Source organism: Galleria mellonella, unplaced genomic scaffold (assembly GCF_026898425.1).
Source record: "Galleria mellonella isolate WM207_F2 unplaced genomic scaffold, CSIRO_AGI_GalMel_v1 utg172, whole genome shotgun sequence".
In the NCBI taxonomy this organism is placed as follows: Eukaryota; Metazoa; Arthropoda; class Insecta; order Lepidoptera; family Pyralidae; genus Galleria; species Galleria mellonella.
In genome coordinates this window covers 327,871-347,300 of record NW_026442015.1, presented here as the reverse complement: position 1 = coordinate 347,300, position 19,430 = coordinate 327,871, and the positions used below count along the sequence as shown (strand labels likewise).

The 19,430-nt window shown below is 32.7% G+C and overlaps 2 protein-coding genes across 4 annotated transcripts; both read right to left on the bottom strand.

The window, feature by feature from the left end:
- Positions 1-321: 321 nt before the first annotated feature.
- On the bottom strand, positions 322-11,077 carry LOC113514476 (cilia- and flagella-associated protein 206). Its single transcript, XM_026898568.3, has 11 exons — positions 10,578-11,077; positions 9,124-9,368; positions 8,133-8,310; positions 6,925-7,099; positions 6,154-6,346; positions 5,621-5,899; positions 4,209-4,351; positions 3,351-3,475; positions 2,603-2,712; positions 1,518-1,749; positions 322-687 (listed from the first exon to the last, which is right to left on the bottom strand). The coding sequence occupies exons 1-11, from the start codon at positions 10,774-10,776 to the stop codon at positions 608-610; spliced, it is 1,959 nt and encodes a 652-aa protein (XP_026754369.1). The 5' UTR covers positions 10,777-11,077; the 3' UTR covers positions 322-607.
- Positions 11,078-11,287: 210 nt separating this feature from the next.
- On the bottom strand, positions 11,288-19,219 carry LOC113514229 (uncharacterized). Of its 3 annotated transcripts, none has more exons than XM_026898252.3 (4): positions 19,047-19,219; positions 15,989-16,164; positions 15,079-15,213; positions 11,288-14,530 (listed from the first exon to the last, which is right to left on the bottom strand). In XM_026898252.3, the coding sequence occupies exons 1-4, from the start codon at positions 19,087-19,089 to the stop codon at positions 14,261-14,263; spliced, it is 624 nt and encodes a 207-aa protein (XP_026754053.1). In that variant the 5' UTR covers positions 19,090-19,219; the 3' UTR covers positions 11,288-14,260. The 3 variants fall into 3 exon arrangements, with proteins under 3 accessions (XP_026754053.1, XP_052749038.1, XP_031763989.1); XM_052893078.1 differs by lacking the exon at positions 19,047-19,219 and adding an exon at positions 18,027-18,049; XM_031908129.2 differs by lacking the exon at positions 19,047-19,219 and adding an exon at positions 17,287-17,311.
- Between the last annotated feature and the right edge of the window lie 211 nt (positions 19,220-19,430).

Here is a 19,430-nt window from a genome sequence, read left to right as displayed (position 1 = left end):
TAAAAAGTAAACATTTATTTTTTACAATAAGTAAACATTTATATACTAAGAGTTAAGAAAAATCGGTTTTAAAGTTGATTAAATTTTCAATCCATGTCGCTGAATTTTTACAAGGAATTATTTAGGGCCCCTGAGATACCTTCTGTGTATCAAACTCCAGTTTCCTGATAATTCATGAACTCAAGATCGAGTTTTTCCTTAAAAACAATTTTCATTTTATACAATGAAACATAAATACTTATTTCCGTGTTTTGTATATCCGCCAATAGTCATTAAGCGTCGTTTATAGAATGCTTGTTTGGGTTTATATATTGTTTGGGTAACAATATATAGATTACCAATGTTTTAAATTATATACCTAAATAATTATTTAAAAAATACAATGGTCTAGCTACATAATGCTAATAAATATTTTAATTAAAATATTTTCAATCTTTTCTTATTACAAAACTGCAAGTTTATTATGTCTACAATATAAAATTAACATTAGCTTCATAAAAAATATTGTCCGTTTATTTTTTGTAAAGGAGTGTAGTCAGATATTTGTATCCGGTAAGATCTAGGTATTCAAATTTATACAGGAGTTAATCACATACTGATAAATAATTCAATTTTCTTCCACGTCATGATTTTCCTTCGTTGTCGACTTTTCTATGCAAGGCCATGTACAAGTCGTTACCACTTGTGCTAAAAAAATGTAATTTAATATTAAATAGCAGTAATGCTATGTAATATTTACCTACAAGTTATGATACGAAAAAAGGATTTTGGTTCACAGTTTTAGCTTTAGTTACTCGTAAAATAAGTCCGAAGCCCACCAAATCTCTGACTGCTACCTCTAATGACGGAAGTAATGTTACTTCCGTTGTAAATCTCCCGTACTATCTAGTACTCCCGTATTTATTCTCGTCAGATGACAGCAGCATCAAAGTAGACAATAATGCTACTATTATAGTATTATTTATGATATTGCAAGTCATGTTAGTATAGAAGACTTAACATTAGAGAAGAGTACATGAATGCACTCTGCAGTTAACACATACACATATCTGTGTATGTAGTAAGGACGTACTTAATCAAAGATTTAACCCATCCAGCAACTGGAAAGCAAATTACTACTACGAGCCTCTTATAATTGACGTTTGCACAAACGGTTATAAAAATGGCGACTGATTACTATTAAGGAAAAGAAGAAGACTCAACGTTTTTAGTAATTTTTCAATTCATGTTTTTCTGAGATAAATGTTCAGTTTTAAAAAAGCACTAGTGAATCACACTAAGAATGACCATTCTTAGTCCTAGTCCGTCCATTTTTTTTTGTATTCGTACTCATTATTATCCTCATTCTTTCTTATGACATATTCGAACAAAGCTAGCTTTCTCGGATTTGCTTCATCATTATATCACCTGTTGAGTGTCCGTAATTAAACATAGGCCTCCCACATAAAAGAGGATTTTGCCTGTAGCCACACTCAGTAGGCGGGTTGACAACCGCAGCATACATACTTATTACCTACCTCTTTTCTTTTCTGGTGAATGTTTTTCAACTAAATCCATAAAATGCTGTCCGTATCCCAGCTGTCCCCTTAAACCCCAAATAAAGAAATTACTAGGGGCGGTATTGATTCCACTATCCTTTTTTGTTTGCAGACTCTTGTCTCTAGGTTCAACAGTCTGACAGTGAATTTCGGAGCGAAGATGACTGTATATAGTTTGGGTGGAGTGTGTTTGACAATTCACTATCGATGCCTGCGAATGTAAACTAACATTAAACAATCAGTAAATGAAAAAGAAAAAATCCGGAATAGTTTTTAATGAAGTCGAGACGGATATAGAAGGTAGTCGAATGGTGAAAACGAAATCGAGATGAGAATATAACTATAATATAGAACGTATTACGATAGAACATACAGGAATTACGTGAATAAAAAAAAATTAAAAAATATTGAGACTTCTATACAAATTCTACAGCTGCATTTGCCAGCTAGTACGGTAGCCTCAAAATCTCTTGTCATTTCTGGACGTAAGTTTAAAAAAATCTTAATTCTTATCTTACTTGTACTATTATAATAAAATTGTATTTTTTTATGCGACTTAGCATGGCAAACAAGCTAACAGCCCACCTGATGGAAAGTGGTAACCATCGCCTATAAACATGAGCAGTACCTACCATGGACATAACAGAGTATAGAGTTTCGCCCATGATGTAATTAAACAATGTATGTTCATGAGCAATATATATGAAATATTAATGTGAGTAGTTTTAACACGAGCAATATTAGTCAACGTAATAATTTTTAGAATTTTTGTCTGTCTGTTTGTATGTTTGCTCCGGCTTCACGAAAAATTACTCCACAAAATCGAATGCGGTTTTCACATTTGTGTATGTTTTATCTTATACGCCGTCTAGGAGCGATTATCTACCTACTTACAAAATCCACGCGTACAAAGTTACGGGTAGAAACTAGTTAGTAATAATAATAATACTTGGTTGCTATGAAAAATATTGAATTGAATAAAAGTATGGGGATGAAATTAATAACGGATGAAATCACTACTTCAGAAATTCTTTTTTATTAATTTGGCAAACGACGCGACATACCCATTGGCAAGCCCTCCGTTTCCATTCCCAAAGATCCCAAGTGTAGTTCTTCTCTATGTATTCTTCAATAGGATGGACCTCCGTCTGTATATCCTTGTCTAATACTTTAACTGTAATTTATTAATACAAGACATATAATATATATATATATATATATATATATATATATATATATATATATATATATATATATATATATATATATATATATATATATATATATATATATATATATATATATATATATATATATATATATATATATATCGTGATAATAAGAAAAATCTCGCTTTGATATACGAATATTCTGTAAGTACCAATCTAATGTATGAAAGTGGGAAAAAATCCATAAGTATATAAATATTTAAAAGTAAAAGGATAAGAATCAGTCGACACTAAGACTACTACAAGATTGGTATTTATGTTTTTTTTTTTATACCACATTAAAACTGTATTTAAAAAAAAAAAGAACTGAGTTTCGTTGTGGCAAAACCAGTAATTTTAATTTAAAAACTAAACTATTGAACCAACTGATTTTAATAACATTTCTATGGGACCAAACTGCAAGTATATCCTTTCAGATAAAAAAGAATTTTCCAAATCGGTTCACAATTAACAGAATGATGCTGTACCAAACATAAAAAAAATTCAACCGACGTAAAAACCTCCATCTTTTTGAAGTCGGTTGAAAATAGAAAGCAAACATATGGCCGCCTCGAAGCTGTTGGCTACTACTATAGGTACTTACTTTTTGGTAAACATTTAACGACCAGATTATCTATGTTCTTGACTTTCTCAACTTCGTCCATAATATTTAGCAAGTTGATAATATGAGGATTATTTCGGGCGTATTCGAGTACTTCATATATGTACCTAGGGAATATTTATTTACGGAATTATAAGTGTACACATGAAAAGATAAGTAAAAATTCAATTGTAATTATATAATTATGAATTGAGTTTTTTTTTTATGAGAAAAGTAGACACTTTTTTATGTAATTGCAATGTGACTCGATAATTTCCAGGGTTGGGGGGGGGGATGTTGAATTAATAGGGAATATTGTGGAAAGGGATTTTTTATATTAAGATCTAACAGCACCATTGCTAGCAATATTGCTGATAGGTATATACCCTATCAAATAAACCTTCACGCGGTTTCCCCTGAAAACAACCGTGGTTAATAATTATTGTGGAATTCGTCACGATGAGTAACTTAACTTACCAGTTTTTATCCTCGCCTATCATCTCTCATCGTCAGTGTCTGTGGGTAGTGTACACCGACAGCGCAGGTAGGATTGCCATCCCATTTCCGCCCATTAAAAGACAGGGTATATTGCTAACAATGGGGACTAATCCGTTAACCAACCAAGCGTGGCAATTATTGGGAAAACTCCTCTTATGGGGAAGGCTTGTGTTCAATAGTAAACAGTTAACGGCTGAAATTATGAATGGGGACTAGCGTCCTTATTACGTAATACATGATAATTTCCACAGCGCGTGCATCTATCGAGGTAGTATAGAAGACTCACCATTTTTGTTATTTTAAAATGTTAATATTTATAAGCAGAATAAGATTAGGATAATTTTAATCATGTATTTATTTTACCTCTGTGGATCCTTGCCGAATCTGGCAGCCATTTTAACACTGCAGAAACCAAATCTTTGCCCCTTAGCCTTGATTAAACCCACCTTCGTATTGCTAGGTACTAATGCACCAACGCTCAAACAAACAGCGCAAAAACCAAGATACTGCAATAAAGATCTATAGTTATGAAGAGCAGGAATGTTTATTTATCAAGTTTTCACGACAAAATTACTTTCTGCATCCTTAGGCCATAAAGCAAACTATTTTGTATTTCAAACAATTAATTTTTCGATTACTATAGCCGTGTAGTCCCGGCATAGTCTAGGCCACCTTCCCTTCCCGTGGGTGTCGTAAGAGGCGACTAAGACAACTTAGTGGTTGAGGGATGGACAGCAGTGTTCCTCTTAAACATCAACAAAACTTAGCTGCGGTTATCAATCCGCTTGCCAAGCGTGGCAACTACTAGAAATACCCTCAAGAGGGAGGCCTATGTTCAGCAGTAGACAGCTAATGGCTGATATCATCATCATCCGGCTATGATGATGATGATATCAGATGATGATATTACGCGAAACGAAGTCGTGGATGCAGCATGTAATCAATTATAAATTTTGACATCATTAAAAATAAATCAGAAGTAATGAGACTGTATACACAATATCCTCTTAATTGATATATCAAGTAAGTATATTGTCGATTTTATCTGAAGGTAGACGGTTACTGAAGTCTATGGACGCTTGCAAAAGTAGGGATGTCATATGGTTGTTGCTGACCTTGAAGGAATCTTAATATGCCCTTTTTTAAGAACTTATCTCAAGAATTTACTTAGTGTCGATATTTGATGCCATGTCGATATGTCCACATTTCATCGAGCAATAAGGAATGGTACGACCATAATGAACTTATTTCTATACAATGTTGCGGAGACGAACTTATAGTTGCTTGACATATTAAATATATTGGTTGATGATGTTTGTTAGCAATTTAGTGTTAAGAGACAGACAAATTGATACGAATAAGAATTTAAGTTTTGACTCTTTGTACCACTATGATTACAAATAAAAGTATTATGAACACACGAGCCGTATCCCACGGTTTTGCCTGAGTAAATTCTTACCTACTATTATAAATGCGAAAGTGAGTTTGTTACACTTTTACGTCTAAACTGCTGAAACTGATTATGATGAGTTTTGGTATAGATAGGTCATGAAGACGGAAAAGTAGCCTATACTTTTTATTTCCCGGTTAAAACCACATATCGATCACACAGACGAATTCGCAAATAAAAACTAGTTAGTATATAAAACATCCTATGTCTATGTTCGGTTATAACTTATCCGTGTACCAAATTTGAGTCAGTAATTTGTGCTTGAAAGAGTAACAAACATTCATCCATACATTAATGATAAAATGTTTTCTTCTAAAACACTAACCTGAACATGCTTGTCCTTCACAGTGATACTATTATTATACGCGACATAGTTTTTTAAAGAGCCCAATGAGATCTTTTCTTCTAAACTAACTCTGCCGCTCATTCTATCCTGATCTGTCACCACTAACTTCCCTTGGAGCATCTTGTCGACTATGTCGTAAGGTATCTTCATTTGCTCTTGAATTGACGACAATATGGACATCAGACGGTTAACAGTGGAGACTAGGTACATTACGTTCTGCATAGAACGCCAAACTTGCCAGAGTTTGGTGAATATTGGCTGAAAAAAAAATTAAAACAGTGAATTGGACTCCGCATCGAGAATTTCTTTTTTAATATTAATTTAAGTAAATATTTTTAGTAATTCAGTATTTTTTATTTAAACTATCCACTAGGAATGACAAATATATAATAACAGTTTGAGATATATATATTTAAAAATAGTAATAATATATTTTTTAATAAATGGTACCTAAGTAAAGTGATCTTTCGCATAGTGTTTTTATTCGTCTTTTAGAATGTATAAGAACTTACAAACACCGTTACGACCGGTACAGCTGCTTTATACTTGACCGCTGCATGCAGTTCTTCCAAGACATTCCGCACTCTCTCGACGTATTGTGTTCCATTGTAGACCATTGTCTCCACGTCAGAGAGAAAACGCCGTATAAACACCTCGTACTGGCGATTGAAGGCGAGCAGTTCGAATATTTGCTTATAGTTTTCTCTGGAAAATGATAATACGTAACATGATTAGCACCGGACAAAATCCTTAACTTATTTTTATAGATGGTGATATAACGTGGTAAGCTATACAGTGTATATGTGTAGAATGGACGTTTAAGAACCTAGAAACTAGTATATCTTAAAAAATGGTTATAATTTACGGTTTATTGCAAATAAAAATTAATATATAATCAAATATATATATATATTTTATTGAATGATAATGGAATAGTAACCTCGCCTGCGCTAACGGTATACGCTGGCGGGGTACTAGTGAGGGATGAAAAGTAAATGAAAAAGCTATATATATATGAATACATTATAATATACAATATATATTATAATACTTGTTATACATTATTATGGTGGCTTCTGATGGTAAATGAGGTTATCATAGCCTACGGAGGTCTGTAATCCTAGGGTAGTCACATGCGGGTTCCTGACCCTTAAGAAACCTTAGTATGCCCTTTTTAAAGAAACCTATGCTGTAATCGCTAGGAAACACTTGTTTTGTACAAAGATGTGCAACAGGCGTGCTTAATTCTGTCATATTTCTATAAAATATATACTTATACTCACTCTGTTAAATCTATACTAGGCTTTATATCAATAATAACATTGCCGGTCTCCTCTTGTATCGACACTGTGTCTTCTATGGCGGTGGTGAGTGTATTCACACGCTGCATTACGCTTATCAAAGCATTAGAAAGAGACGCAAGACACGCTTTTCCAGCATCTACCAGATTGAATGGTACTGAAAACATTTAAGATACTACTGTATAGATTGTACTGATCAGTTCTGATGAATATGGAGAAAATGAACGAATTTACATAAATAACTTTGCGTGAACATTTATAGATAAATGATGACGAATAAACTATTTGATGGTATCATAGAATAAACTATATCGTGTCATTCTTGTGTTGTCTTGTTTGGATAAAATATTTTAAGGGTACTGTGTTATGATTTCAACGAAAACAACGTGCATGGAAGCAATAGAAGATTAAAGAAAGAACGGACACATGTATAAGTTAAATAAATGTATATGGTATAGACTTAGTCATGTTTATATTTTTTCGTTACATTATTTAATACTTATTTTTAAGTAGGCACTTACAATATATGGTGGAGAAATAAAGGAAAATAATTAGTAAAGTATAAGAATAAGATTTATTTATTCTTATGGTATTCAGCGTGTATTCTGTAGCTGTAGTAAAAAAAATAACAAATGTTGGTATTCTAACAGTCTATAGAATAATAATCAGCAGCAGCCTTACCCATTGCGAGGCTCTGGGCGGTAGGTCTTTGCGAGGCTACGGGCGGTAGGTTTTAGCAAGGCCCTTTGTCCTTCATGAAAAGTATGTGATGCGAAACTAGGTGTGGTTGTTTGATTGAGGTATTTGTGATATAATAATGACAAATAGTAATAAGTACTAGTGACAAATAAATATATATATATATCAAATTATTGGAAATTTTCCTCTGACTCAAAAAACTGTCTTATTTTACATATTTTTTACAATTTTTTTATTTGTATATTTTAGTGTTGGTAATTTTGTTCATTCGCGATTAAAATACCTAATTCAGGAAGTTTTTACGACTTGCTACTAGACAAAATGCCACTCACTAGTTGTTTAAAATTTGCTTAGGTTGTTACACGAGACCCCTACAAGAGCGAGGCTCCGGGCAACTGCCCTATTCGCCACTCCCTAAAGCCGCCGCTGATAATAAGGACTGCAAAATCAGAAGATTGTTGTTTCCGGCAAACCATAATTAAGCAACTTACAATCTGGAATTCCTTCTCCACCTTTCTTGCAATCTCTGTTGAATAGTCGCACACCAGACACTAGCTCCATCAATTCAGACAGTTGTGTCAACTTCTCTCCGCGAGGTAGCGACACGAAAACTCGCAAATCGTCCATGGAAAAAACGCTTTCCAGTGCTGCCATGCCTTCTTTCAGTGTCTACGAGTAGATTTATATATACAAGTATTACAGATATCATTTATTTTCTAAGCTTACGTTATCGCTGTAATTCGCATTCTTGTGCTTCTAAGAAACCCCGGTCAAGATTATTCACTTCATTTAGTTACTTAGCCTATTCTGAGATAAGAGGAGTGTTATTTCTATTTGTATTTTTCATAACGAGTCAATATTTACGCAGTAAAAATATACCTCCTTGATTAAAATCGGATTTAGATACATATGAATGAAACCTTTTCGTAATAGCAGGTAAGCAGGTTGGTACAACTATATTCAAAAAGAAAGAGCTTCTCAATTCGGATGTATTTTTTTTTTATGTTTGTTACCTCATAACAGCGTCAATTGTAGATTTGAAAAAAAATTTTTTGATTGATCCCATAGAAATTTTATCAAAATTGGTTTAGTAGTTTAGTTTTTAAATCAAAATAATTGGGTTTGACACAATTGAAATCGGATGGAATAAGGTAATCTTGCCAGGGATGATAGGTGAGGATGTTTTTATTTTACAGGGACCGGAATAAGGTCGACTTGGTGGGGCTTATTACTAGATTACTAAACATTGCTAGTACCCGTTGCTACTTTTCCCCCTATTGTTCTATAGTTCCACATGAATTTTTTTAATAAGAAAACTTCTTTTTTCCATTTTCCTTTTACAATGTAAAGATATATAATATTAATTTAAAATTAAAGGTTTCGTCTTTACTTTTTTGTTAGAAAATATTTAATATAGTAGTGGTTAATTTATTACTCACAAGTAGGCACTTAGATAATTATAACTAGTAATAAGTTACTAACAAGTATAACTCCAGGATTCCCTAGTCCACTGGCAAGTATTATATAAATCGATATCTTTCGAAATAATTTCTTGAATTCTGACTCATCTTCTAGAGCAGGATCTTCTTCTAATATTTCAGTAACTAGCGGCCGAAGACACTTATTGATAGAGTCCAAGTGTTTGTCAATTAGTTTCTGTAGTTTATCATAATTGTTCTGTATTACGAATTGCATCTTTAAGGTATTTATTGATGTGCTTTCGTCACCTGCAATTAGTACCTACAGGTGAATGGCAAAAGTAGGTATATATACACAACCTCCTGTTTCCACTACAGTATACAAATATTTATTGATTTATACTTTATTGCACAATAAAACTTTGTACAAGTGGCGAACTTAATGCCATATGGCATTCTCTACCAGCTAACTATTAGGTAAAAACAGAAAGCGTATAAAGGGCAGATGTGGTGTAAAATATATCGCAAAACGTCTTTGAAATATATTTAGATGGTTTAATTTTTAAAGTTTAGGTATATATTTTGATCATGGGATTACATTATTCCCAAAGAATGCGTGTATATAATCTGGCAACATATTTCTGACTGAGGGGAAAGTGATGGTTAATAATGGTCTAGCCCCATTGCTAACAATATGCTGTAGCAGGTCGACCTCCAGGCGGTTTCCCTGGAAACCATTGTGGTTAATTCTAGCGGAATTCCTCACGACCGGCTAACTGACCTGCTTTCATCGTCACCTATCATCTCTCACTGGTGCCCCGCCAGCGTATACCGATAGCTCAGGCGGTGCTACTATTCCATTATCACCCATTTAAAAAAAGACTTGCTTTCATCTTCACTTACCATGTCTCACTAGTGCTCCGTTAACATATACCGATAGCGCAGGCGGGGTTACCATTCCATCATCACTCATTAGAAAAATAGGTACTATTTAACCAGACAAGTTTTAAAAAATTATCTAATAATACACCTGTATTATTGGATTTTTTACTACAAAGTCGGGTCTGGAACCGGCTTGATGAATAGTTTTCTTTTAATTTATTGCTAGTAATGGAAAGGTAACCCCTGCCAACGTTGTCGGTGTATGTTGGCGAAGTATCAGTGGGGGGCGATATGTGAGGATGAAAGATCACTTACAGCTAGCCATCGACATGGAGTTCACCCTCATACCCTGAAGCCTAAATGGTCGCGTACTACATGGTTTTAGAGATGTTTTCAGGTTATTGAATGAGTTCCCTGTTGAGGTTTTTCTAAAAGACTACAGCATGGGGCTCTTAAAAAAAGGGGTAAAGAGGTTTCTTCAAGGTCGACAACGCGAGCGCATTGGTATTGCAGGTGTTTATAAAATACGGTCACCGTTTACCATCAGGCGAAAGGTCAAATATAACGTGTATACGTAAGAGATGAGAAATAAAATACAACACAGATAGATAGATAGATAGATAGATAAATACTTACGATTCAGCATAGCAACACATTCTCCAACAAAAAACTGCAAATTGTTTCTGTTTATTGTTTTAGAAAACAGTTTCCCATATTTTGGATTTAATAAAAGAAGTTCTATAAGGTATATAACAAATTCAAGATCTACTGCCACTTGGCAGTTCCTAGTTATTTCATTTGCCATATTTTTTATTATGTTCTCGTTACAAGCCATTGTAATAAAATTATAAAAAAATGAGGATTTTAATAAGTTGATAGATTTATCGATGTTGCCATAGTGACATTGCTTGCCGAATAAGGAGCTTTTTCCTCATCTATGAAATATTACATCCTGTTTATTAAACGAGAAAAAAAGGAGATTCTTAGTTTTAAACTGATTACGTCATTGTTTTTTTGCAAATCAATAGTATTTACTCCTGTGTTTGTTTGTTACTCCCATGTTAAAAAACATATAAATGTTGGTTCTATATAAAGATTACACGATTGAGGAATTTTTTTACATAAAATTATTATTATCAAATAGATTATTATTAAGCCTTTTTTTGAAGAACGAGGTATGAACCTTGTATTGTCGAATTAATAATATCAAGCAAAATAGTATTGTGTATAGTAACAGGAATACGTGTATATAAACATTAACATACTGATATTTTAATTAGCTTTATAAATACTAAAATCAAACGGGATAGATCTATAATATAGGAATCTGATTAAATAAAAGTACATTTAATAATGTCATGTATTTATGTTTTTATTACGTTATACGTCCGCCATACAGGCTCCAGTACAATACAACCTACAAAATCTAGCCAACTAGATTCAAACTCGTGGATAATATTGATATGAAACATAAGTAAATAATTTGCTACACTTCAGTTTGCACTTTGCCATATAGGAAATTTAATGAGCCGAAGTTTTAACATTTACTAACAGCATTTAACAAAATTAGTAATTTTTTTATTGCAACACACATAATTTTTAATGTGAATAATATATTGTTGCCTTAAAAAATAAAACGTCATTAGCCACGATCCTAGCAGTGCAGCGTCACACCGTTTGTTCCATTCTAATAGCATTGCTAACATTGTTCATTGTCAGTATTGCTATCGTGAACGATCATTTCTATTTAGTTTTCGGTATTTATTTTTATCCTAACTCATATATAGACAATCAAGCTAATAAGTTATATTAAAAATGCAAGATATTAGCTCGATTGTCTGATATTATATTCCCCAGTTTTTTTTTAATAAATTCACTCTATATTAGGCAAGAACGCTAAAAGAACAATATTATATTGTATTTCACATAGAAAATAGCTGTACTACTCCTAAAAATAAAAAAAATGTTCTAATAAAATAACTTTGTAGAAATTCGGAAACGGATCATCTGTTTCTGAATTTCTGCATAAGGTTTATTAGATGTAGAGGGAAAAATGTAATGTAATGAAAAAGATTCATGCTCTATTTATCCCATATCCTAAATGAAAACAGACAAAATAAACTAAGCTCAACATATCGGTCTGTTTTCCTATCAGTCTTTATCATAACCTAAACCATCTCCAATGTCTAAGCCCCAATATGTAGTCTGAAGTGAAACAAATTATAAAACAATGAACATTATACCTCTGTATATTGTACATTATTCTCGTATTAATACTTATATCTAAACATATAATTATTAAATATAAATAAACCTGTTTCTGTGTTGTTTGCACCACTGAGTTCTTTGTAACAATCAATTCAACTTAGTCAAATTATATTTAAACAAATGCATTAACTTCTTTTTCCATTAATGCATAAATTGCTGCCTTTTTATTATATTTTGAAACAAATTTTAATCCATTAAAAGATATCACAGCAATTTTTACTTAAATCTAAGGTTTTAGTGAAATACCCACGCGTGTCCAGATTGCAAGGGAACCAATTTTTTATACTAATTAATAGAGATCATAATGATGGTGACACGCGCTGGAAGTCCTAACCTTAATTCATGACATTATAACTATATTACTGAAATTTCTTTCATGGATTCCTTAACCTAAGTACATGATATACTAATTCATCGATTGACATTACAATTAATAAGATCGAGTCTGAGATACCATTCTCTAAACCTATAAATAAAATTAATATTTAAAATATTAATTTTTGTTAATTTTATAGGTTTGATAGTTTGTCGTTAAGCAATAGTTAAGTATGTAAATAAGTTATCCGTGTATGCCCTGGCATAGAATGGGTCATCCCTTTCCTTTCCGTGGGTGTTGTAAGAGGCAACTAAAGATGGCGAGGCATGGACAGCAGAACGGACCCCTTTTAAAACATCTTTAAAAGCTTAACTACGCCTGCCAAGCGTGGTAATTACTGGCAAAACTCCTCTTGGAAAGTTTGTACAGGATTGGGCCATTAACGGCTAAAATAATAAAAGAAATAGATATTTTTGTCCATCAGTTCTTAGAATAATCTTTTTCATTGTAATACCATATGGAAAATTTCATTTTAGCAACAGGTTTAGTTAATATTATCTCAGAATCGACCTTGTATCTACTGTGACTAGCTTTTCTTTCGGGCTGGCATAATCTATGAGTCGTGGATAAGCGATTATACATAACACCTATCTAGCTATCATCATGTTAAGTCCCTTGCGGGATAGGCAGAATGACATCTCAATTATATAATTGTTCAACCTTTGCCAAGCGCAAATAGGAATAAGTAGATTTTGATGCAGAGGGTAGCAACTCGTTATGCTTTATTGACTATTATTTTAAATACACTATCGACACTTAACGCGATGCGATTGTAGGTAAATTTTACCTACAACCTGATTTTTATAGCCGACATGGTCACGACAGGACTAAAGTCGCGTTAAGTCCCGATAGTATGTTTAATATATGTGTCACCCAAGTTTAAAATTTACTTCTGTACATTTTGAAACTTTTTTATATGCTGTGTTATATTAGCTTCCCGCTTAGCCCAGAGTCGTAGCCAAACAGTAATTTACATTACCATAATACTATAGAAAATGCCCTTACAAATGAAATTCTTGATTTTTAAACTCAAATGCAGGACTTCTCGAATAAAAATCACAATGGTATGATATGTAGTTTAATGAATTTTATTGCTGTTATTCTGTGATACATCCAGAATGCAAATCAAGCTGTACCTAATGGACTTTTGATGATTCTAACAATAAAAAGATAGGAGAAGATTGAATTTCACAGAGAAACCTGACTTCTATTGTGGCAAAACCATTATTTTATTACTAAATTATTTTTAATTTAACATCTAAACTAATAAACTGATTTTGATAAAATTTGGGTCCAATTTGTTTTCCAAATTGGTTTACAACTGACAGGATGAGGTAATAAACATGAAAAAAAAATACAACCGAATTGAGAACCTCCTTTTTTTTAATCGGTTGAAAATACACTATTAAGAAAAAAAAAAAAGTAAATGATATTTTTCACTCCATATTAATAGATCATAAACATCTATTATCAAATAATCAAAAACCACAAACTTTAAAAAATCACGCCATTGTCATTGTCATTCTTATCCAAAGGGCATCTGAGTCTTAATTTTCATTTTTGACATTTTATTTAATTATGCTCATTTTATATCATTCAAGTCACAGATCAAACACTGACTTTACTTTTAATTCATAAAACCACATCAATCGATAAACTAGATCTAGAACGAAATTTACTCATCAATAAAGTGTGTCTTGAGATACTTCATCATGCCGAAGATACGGAAGCGCTTGGTCCCAATCACTTTGTACAGTGCATCGTCGCAGATAGCGAACTGGCGGTTGTTGGGGTCATAAAGCTTCTTCTCTTTGATGATAGCCCATACACGCTTGACCACTTCATGCCTCGGCATTTCCTCGGCGTCCATGAGCGCAGCCAGTGCGGGCGACAATTTGTATGCGCGGGTGTAGCCACTACCTTTGCCTTTGCGACGCCTTCCCCCCTAAAATACAATACACACATTATTAACAATAACAAACATTTCAGACTTACACCCATATTCTTGAACATATTTATAACTACCCACAACCTTATCTTATTCAATGTCTAATTATGTCTATTTCAATATTGAATGGTTTTATCTCTCTATTATTATACATTTGTATCATATCATACTTTTGTTGATGCCATATAAGTTACAGTATCAACAAATAAATTATAGTCGTTTTTTGTGGTAATGCCTGTCACCTCCACCAAATAAAAACTGCATTAAGGTAATGATGGCTCGCATCTAACTCGTGTCCATCTAATTAAGACAGGGCAAGCAACAGCCATTGCAGTGCATACGTCTCGCTCACTGTCACATATGTCCCGTAAGTCCCATATACCATAAAATTATTTATTAAATATGAATAAATTTGTGACACCTCAATCTATGCACGGTTTGATGGAAACAAGTGTACATGTTGTGCATGAAAGTATGTGTGTGACTACTACTAAGTCTTTTTATTCTTATAGTGCCATGACAACCCTATACAAAAAAATATTGACCTTTTTATTATCTTTCTTTTCATCTTCATCATCATCTTCATCGGAGGAATTTTTGCGTTTCTTCTTGGACCTTTTGGAGACGGGCGCAGCACGTTTGGTTGATTTCTTTGGTTTTACTTCTTCCTCCTCTTCTTCCTACAAAATATTTTTTAATCGTTACTATTTTAAATTCATTTGAGAATCATAAATATTAAGTGCCTTTAGTTAACAAACATCAGTAATTTTTTAATTTTTTTTTGTCATTATTGTCTTCTTTTACTTCTTTTTAGCAGCTAACCTTCCCATATTGTGGTATTACAATATTAATAATGAGTTATCAGATAAACTGGCTAACTACTATTTAAACTTCTTAGTGAGGGTTCCGTACTTAAAATGCTGTTTAAATGGGCTTTTGTTTTATTTACGCGATAATTTAATTGGGAAATAGATATAATTTTATCAATGTAGAAAAATATTTTTTTGTTTCATATAGTATAGATGTCTAATAACATTAATTATAATTGCAATAAGATAGTATGTGATTTTTGCAATAGGATGTGACAGATGGGCGGACGAAGTCGAACATGAGTTCCTTTTTAATATGGAATTAAAATTAGGATTTAAAAGTATTTGTAATTCTATTGTCTTTATTAAATTAAAAATTATGAGCGTTTTAGTAATAAATTAGCTTCTATAATGCTATTATGATTGTAAACATGTTTTCCACATTGGAATATTAGTATGTAAAGTGGTAAATTAGGATATAACATACCCCTGTACCAAATTTAATTCATTACATAAAATACATATTTATAAAGAAATTAAAGATTAAAAACATATAATATTATTCACATTCATAGTATTAGTAGGATATACTATGCTTGGTCATTAACGGGATCTATGTATTTGTAAGTATTCCAAAATATTTTACCTCTTCCTCCTCATCATCCTCATTTTCATCCTCGGAGCCATTCGCTTGCAAATACTCTGTCACCATTTGATCTATCATCTTCTTTTTTTCAGCCAGTTCTACCCCAAATACCTCTTCAAGCTTTTGTATTACTTTGTTGGTAGATGTTTTAGCGAGATCTGCATTTTTGAGAATCTCTGAGAAAAAAAGATGTTATGAATAGATGGCATGTAATGCTCATATGATGCCCTATGTATTTGTCACGTTAGCCAATTGACCTGCTAGTATCCTCACGTATCACCCTTCACTGGAGCCCCACCTGTATATACCGATAGCGTAGGCGGGGCTGCCATGATGATAGGTGGGAATGAAAAGTTAGGTTAGTTAGTCCACCATGATGATTACACCTGGAATTCCACATTTAAAATTAAACACACATATTAAGAAAAATGCATGAGTTATAATTTTGTGTAGGAATTTTGAAAATCTGTTTAAGGGTTTTGGCAGAATATCAATTTTTAGAAAATGACTGTAATTTATAATTCAAATAATTTCAAACAGCAGTTTGTAATTTAAGGATCAGATTTTAATATTATTCAGATTTTTTCCTGTTGGCCTAATCTGGGTATAAAATTTTCAAAATGTCCTTTTGAGGGATGTAGTACTTTAATCTTATATTTTAATATGATAGTTTAGCAAAATTATTGTTTTATAGACCAAAATAAAATTGTTAAAAATTTTGATGTAAAGTTTTTTTGAAATTTCATTCTTAAATAAATTTTTATGTGACATAAAAATGAAATTTGGAATTTCGAGACTGGTTTAGAGAAATGGTGTGGTGTCTGAGACACCATTTCTCCCATTGACTCCAATGAGGTCAAGTCTGGCTCTCCATAAATCTTTAAATCACTCTTACCTTATATTTTGATTGTTTCCCAAAGTTATTTTTTATGGACCAGCATAAATTTAATTTGCAATAATTTTGACTTAAATAAATTAGAAATTTTGTTCATATTGGTGTTTAGAATAAAAATTACGCTGTGATATCAAATTAAAATATTAAATTTAGAGATAGGTAGTTTTAAAAAAATGGCGCCTCAGAATAGAACTTATTGCCACAAAAAAATTTTTAACAAACTGAGAGCTTCCTATTTTTAGATGTTTAAAATTTAATATCTTTAAAATAACAATTGAAATTAATAACTATGATCTAAAACTACTAATTTTCTAATAGTAAGTTAGTTAAAGTTATTATTATTTTAGTTTATGATGATTAATAAAATAGTAATTTCACGAAATTAAAATATTAGGTTTAGTACCTACAAACATTGCATAGGTACTCCATAAGAGATGATGAATCTATGAGAATTGTCGATGTTTCCAGGCTCACAAGCGGTATCAAAACCTTAAGTCTTAGGAGAGATTTTGCCTCACTCTGCGTGTTCTACTGCCTGTACAATGGATTGTGCTCAGAGGAATTGTTCAATATGATGCCTACAGCCACTTTCTACCATTGTACGGCTCGCCATTGACAGGGAGTTCATCCTCATGTCCTGCAGCCTCAATGGTCTTGTACTGCGCGGTTTCAGAGATGTTTCCTCCCACGAACACTCAGGTTGTGGAATGAGCTCCCTGCCAACCAAAGTTTTCCCACGAGACTACAGTATGGGGTTCTTCAAAAGAGGGGTAAAGAGGTTTTATCAGGGTCGGCAACACACGTGTAATGTGTTCATAGGCTACGGTAACCACTTACCATCAGGTGGGCCGTATGCTTGTTTGCCACCTTAGTGGTATAAAAAAAAAAAGACCAAACACCATACAGTTTGCGATGATTGTAAAAAAAAAATATTATGTAGCGATCATCGCCTTTCCTTAAAGCGTAATACATTAAATTAATATTTCTGTGACAAACAACTCAATCTAGTTGCAAAAAAAACCGGTAAAGTACGAGACACACTCGCGTAACGAGGGTTCTGTATAAAATCATCAAGTTATAAAAAATCTTGTTTTAAAAATCGGATCTTTTCCTTTACTTGTGCTACATGACATTGCTTCTTGCCTTTCATGATTCTAGGTCAGCGGGAAGTACCCAGCTAGGTTTTAATTTCCTCTGCAAATGTCAAAATATGCGACATAAATGGTACGAACGGACGGACGGATGGACAGCGAAGTGGTTGCAACAGCAAAAAATTTCCTGTCATTTTTATTTTTAACCGTCTGTTTTTCCTTTGAAGGAAACGATGACGGAACCCTAAAAATAGTAAGTTTAGTTCTTAAATTCCTGAGAAGGCAGCACAAAGAAATGTAAATAGTCAAAAATAAAAATGACAGGAAATTTTTTGCTGTTGCAACCATTTGCATCTTTAACCTTGTTTAAGAAATTTCCATCATAAGCAAAACATATGTACGTGATATTTTGAATATCGTGGCATAAATGTGGCATTACTATTTAAAATATCTAATTACTACCTACTATCACTTTATGATGAGCATAGAAATATATAGACGTATTCATAATATGGTGAATCATAACAACAATCTAAATCGCTTGAACTGGCTACGATGCGTTTCTGAACGTATTTAACAATGGCGGTATGAAAATTGACAAAACATGGAAACATTACTATAGAAATTATTCATTTTCTTAATAAGCGTTTAATTTTTTAAAAAATGTTTCAAGTAAAACTTATTCTAAAACATTATGCGCACTGTTGTACAAATTTTTATTATTATAAAGTTCAGCTATTACAGAGTTTCATACGTGGAGCATTCCTACGCGGAGCATAAAAATAAACCACCAGTGAACCGACGTAATTACAAAATATTAAATGAAGCCAATATCGCCGAGAGATCCGCACAATGTGTCCAAACAACTTTCACTTAAAACATTTTGGCATAAATAACATACTATCAGAGATATTTGAATTACAAGTTACGAAAATTCCAAGTTCTGCAAGACTTCACTATAGGAAGCCATTACGCGGCCCCCGGGCAGATGTTAACCAAGCAGTTTTCTTAATGCAAAAAAAATTTTAGACCAGAAAATATATTCAGCTTAAACAGAAAATATTTTACTCACTTGCAATCTCTTTTTCAAGTTCTTTTTTACTAACGTCTGACATGTTCTTCAGTTTAGTAGATTAGATTCCGATTGTCAGTATTTCTTTAATAAGCAAAGGAGCCACACAATAATATACCTACGCACTAGATGCACACGGCGTTCCTACGGAAATATCCGAAGTATCGTTCGGATACGTTCGGCTTACGAATTGTTTTTTTTTTTTGTATTTAGTTTGAATCAGAAATATTCTGAGGTTTGAATTACATAATTAATATGATATTGATATACAATATATAATTTTTATAGTTTCCAGTAAAAACGTATTTAAACAAGTTTTTAAGTGTTAAAACACAAGTCATCGTTATAGTAAATAGGTGTAATTACGATATCTAGTCAGTTACT

What these genes read in the sequence shown, in the direction of transcription:
- LOC113514476 (XM_026898568.3), bottom strand. Translation starts at nt 10,776, where the DNA reads ATGGCTTGTAACGAGAACATAATAAAAAATATGGCAAATGAAATAACT. An exon ending in GGAATCCTGGAGTTATACTT is followed by an intron (nt 8,311 to 9,123) that starts GTTAGTAACTTA and finishes ATCTACTCGTAG; the next exon opens with ACACTGAAAGAAGGCATGGC. An exon ending in TTCGGCAAGGATCCACAGAG is followed by an intron (nt 3,476 to 4,208) that starts GTAAAATAAATA and finishes AATATTCCCTAG; the next exon opens with GTACATATATGAAGTACTCG.
- LOC113514229 (XM_026898252.3), bottom strand. Translation starts at nt 19,089, where the DNA reads ATGTCAGACGTTAGTAAAAAAGAACTTGAAAAAGAGATTGCAA. An exon ending in ACTTGAAAAAGAGATTGCAA is followed by an intron (nt 16,165 to 19,046) that starts GTGAGTAAAATA and finishes TTTTTTTCTCAG; the next exon opens with AGATTCTCAAAAATGCAGAT. An exon ending in AAAAGAAAGATAATAAAAAG is followed by an intron (nt 14,531 to 15,078) that starts GTCAATATTTTT and finishes ATTGTATTTTAG; the next exon opens with GGGGGAAGGCGTCGCAAAGG.